The 3,787-nt window shown below is 47.4% G+C and overlaps 1 protein-coding gene across 1 annotated transcript; it reads right to left on the bottom strand.

The window, feature by feature from the left end:
• Positions 1–810: 810 nt before the first annotated feature.
• Positions 811–3,405, bottom strand: ZNF648 (zinc finger protein 648). The gene is made up of 2 exons (XM_018078990.1): positions 3,343–3,405; positions 811–2,602 (listed from the first exon to the last, which is right to left on the bottom strand). Exon 2 carries the CDS (start codon positions 2,488–2,490, stop codon positions 1,324–1,326), a length of 1,167 nt encoding a protein of 388 aa, XP_017934479.1. The 5' UTR covers positions 2,491–2,602; positions 3,343–3,405; the 3' UTR covers positions 811–1,323.
• Between the last annotated feature and the right edge of the window lie 382 nt (positions 3,406–3,787).

The raw sequence follows: 3,787 nt of genomic DNA, 5'->3' as shown, positions 1-3,787 counted from the left end.
CAACTTCCTACTGAAAAGGCAGAAAGCACTGGAAAGGAATTAGTGAAATTATGGCAGCTGGCAGGCGAAAAGGAAGCTGATATGGAAAGGAAATTCAGGCTGCAAATTAAGGACAAACTGGATGCTTCTACCACAGTGGTTAACAGCAGATAAAAAAGTCATTAGAAAGTTTCAAAGTTAAAACCCCACTGCCATAACTGAGGCAATACCAACCTCTTTGGAAGTTACAGCCTTGGAGTATTTGGCAGCACCTGAATCTGCCAGGCTAGTTTGTAAGGAAACTTTTATTCACTAACCATCTAAATCAAAGTGAAGAGTCAAGCAGACACTTCAGTAGCACTCAGACACATCACAGAACACAAAACACGGTTTTGTTATGGGAAGCTTCCTTATGTGTGAAAACATTTAAATTAAGGAGATTCCCATGCGATGAGTAGCAAAGGTGGCTTAAATTTGGTCTTTTGCTCTTTGAATTTTGTGTTCTCAAATGCTTCTTAGCACAATACTCAGCTGGATAGAGTGCATGGTTCCATTAGAGACATAAATGCATTCCAATCCTTCATGCCAAGAGCATGCATCATCATAGCCAAAATAAAGCTTTTCCCATTATTAACAGACATTCAACTCATCACACAAAAGTGCATAAAGTATCAGTACTCCCTTACATAATACCACTTGTGAAATACAGCTGGTAACTGTTGCATTTATTAAGGAAGTGGTTTGTAGGGTTTTTTTGTTTTGTTTTTGGTTTTGTTTTTTTTAAATAACCAACATGATATTCCCCCTTCAAATAGAAAAAATGCAGTGGAAAGAAAAACTCAGCAAAATACAAGGACAGAAGGGATAGAGGGACAATTCTGGACTGTTTTGACTTAGCAAATACCTGCAACAACAGATCTCCAAACCCAGTGCCAGAGAGCCATCACATTCAAGAGGCCAGGGCCAATTTATCCAGTGACTGAGGCTGTGGAGAGAAGTCTCACAGCCTGTGCATCCTTGCACAAAGCTCAAGCTGATGCATGGTCAGTCCAGCAAATTGAGGCAGCACGAGCACATGTGAGTGATTTCAGTCTCCCCACGTGCAGTAATTTCATTACTCAGTGGTAATTAGGTAATTTGTTCATACAAAGCAGTTCAAAGCCAGTCAGTGCAACCTCTACCAGTACAAGTTCCAGAGATCCCTGTGATGCAGCGTTCCCCGCCGGGGCAGCGGGTCTGGACGGGGTAGAGCGCTCGCGGTGGGTGCCTTCTCCAGCCCAACAGAGCAGACCTCGCTCAGGTGAGAAGCAACCGAGGAGACCGCGACCACAAATGAGCCAGGAATTAAGGTTTGTCCAGTTTGTGTGTGCGCTCGTGCCTCCGCAGGGTCCCCGACTCGGTGAAGGAATGCCCGCAGTAACCGCAGGAGTAGGGCTTCTCTCCCGTGTGGATGCGGTGGTGGCGCTGGAGCGACGCCAGCCGGGTGAACGTCCCCCCGCACTCCTCGCAGTAGAAGGGGCGCGCCCCAGAGTGAGTCTGCTGGTGCCTCTTCAGCCTGAGCAGCTGGACAAACGCCATGCCGCACTCCTGGCACTTGTAGGGCTTGTCCTCCCGGTGGATCACCTTGTGTTTGGAGAGCAGGTTGGGCTTGTCGAAGCCTTTGCCGCACGTCGGGCAGGTGTAAGGCTTATAGTCGTCTTCCTCGGGCTTCTGGTTTTCCGCGCGAGGCCGATCACTGTACTCAACAGCGTGCTGGTGACGGTGCACTACGGACCAGGGGTTCCTGGCCATGCCGTTTCCCAGGATCACCATGGAGCGCTCGATCTTGTGCACGTTGCGCAGGTGCCTCCAGACGTCGGCCGTGCGGATGAAGCCCTTGTCACACTCCGGGCATTTGTGGGGCCTGTCACTGGAATGGATGAGCTTGTGCATCCGCAGGTTTGCCGCGCGGAAGAACTCTTTGGCGCAGGTGGGACAGCGGTAGGAGTTTTCCACGAGGTGAGTTCGCCTGTGCTCCTGCAGCTCGCTCGTACCCTGGAAAGAGGAACCACACTTCTTGCACCGATACGGCAAAGCCTCCTCGGAGACAGGCTCCAGGTCCTCTGCAAACATGTCACCAAGAATGGTATTTTCGTTACCATCGTGGAGTCTTCCCCGTGGTTTCCTGGAGCAGTCAGAGGAACTGTGCTCTAAATCTTTTTCTTCACACTGCAGGTCAAAGTTGGTATCGGAAGGGACAAACACCCCAGCTGGTCTCTCACCTTCTTTCTGGTAGTAAGTCTCACAGGTTTCTTTATCTTCACACTGCAGCTCTGCAGGAAGCTCCTGCTTACCTGAAGGTCCAGCAGAGTTGCAAAGAGGACTGAACATCTGTGAGTAATTCATGTCTACCTCCTTCTGGACGCTAAGTGTGTGGCCTTCCTGCTTAGTTGTCTTTCTGGAATAATTTGAATGCTTCTCACCTGTGTCACAAATGTCATTCCCAGGGCCCCAGTCCACACTCACATTCATCTTCTGAGGCAAACACTGTGTTCATCTGCAGCTCATCAATGATGTGCACATCCAGAGCTTTGGGCCACTCATGGTAAGGGCATCTCATTTTCAGCTCTCTTTAAAGTCCTCCCTAGACAATAAAACACCTGTTTCATCAGTGATTCTTCTGATATTAACATAAGATAAATATATAACACTAAAGGCAATTTTCTTATTATAAGAATGGGACAGACTACAGACAGTAGAAGAAACAGAATAATCTACTATTAGATATGTAGAAAACATACATTCAGCATATGAAACACAGACTATATTTAATGAAGTTAAATCCTCTATCATCATCCAGCCTTAACTATAAACATAAATTGATAATTTCCACTTTAAATCCATGTAAAGATGAAAAATCATAGAATCCCAGAATGGTTTGGGTTGGAAAGGACCTTAAAGCTCACCTTATTCCAACCCCCTGCCATGAGAAGGGACACCTTCCACTAGACCTGGTTGCTCAGAGCCATGTCCAACCTGGCCCTGAACACTTCCAGGGATGGGGCAGCCACAGTTTCTCTGGGCACCCTGTGCCAGGGCCTCACCACCTGCAGCATAGGGAAGAATTTCTTTCTAACATCTAATCTAAATCTCTCCTCTTTTAGTTTGAAAACATTCCCCCTTGCCCTGTCACTATCTGCCCGTGTAAAAAGTTGCTCTCCCTCTTTTCCATAAACCCCCTTCAAAGTGCTGGAAGGTCGGGTAAGACATCTCCGAATACAACCATATATAGGTAAGAACACACATATATAAAACCATACACATTTCAGTATTTGCACGCATATATAAACATAAAACTTGCCTATTTACTTTCAGTAGGCTTACCAAGGGCAGTTACCAGGGCAGTAGAGCGATGTGCATCCAGAGAAAGGTCTTATTCACATCTCAGAAAGGCCGGCTTCATCAGCCACACAAGCCGCGCTTTCTTCTGCTGTGATACAGAAAACAATCCGGATTAGTCCTCGTTAGTCACTGCCTGGAACAGCGTGGCTCGACTCACCCCCAACTTCGGACATTTCCTTTAATTTAATCAGGAGCTGGGTAACAGGAGTATTCCTCACCTCCAGCCCTCTAACTGACCTGCTGCTGCCTTTGGGGAAGGAAAACTTTCCAAGGGATGCTGGCGCTGCGTGGCTTAAGAGAACTCCATAACCACGGCCGTGCGGTCCCTGCGGCGCGGGGAGGGGGATGTTCAAACCGCGACGTAGGCTGAAAAATAAAAATAAATGTACGTATAAAAACAAAGGGATTTATTGTTTCCCGGCAGCAC

Source organism: Manacus vitellinus, unplaced genomic scaffold (genome assembly GCF_001715985.3).
Source record: "Manacus vitellinus isolate BGI_N305 unplaced genomic scaffold, ASM171598v3 scaffold_44_pilon, whole genome shotgun sequence".
NCBI lineage: Eukaryota > Metazoa > Chordata > Aves > Passeriformes > Pipridae > Manacus > Manacus vitellinus.
The sequence above is the reverse complement of the archived record's forward strand: the minus strand, read 5'-3'. Positions and strand labels throughout refer to the sequence as shown.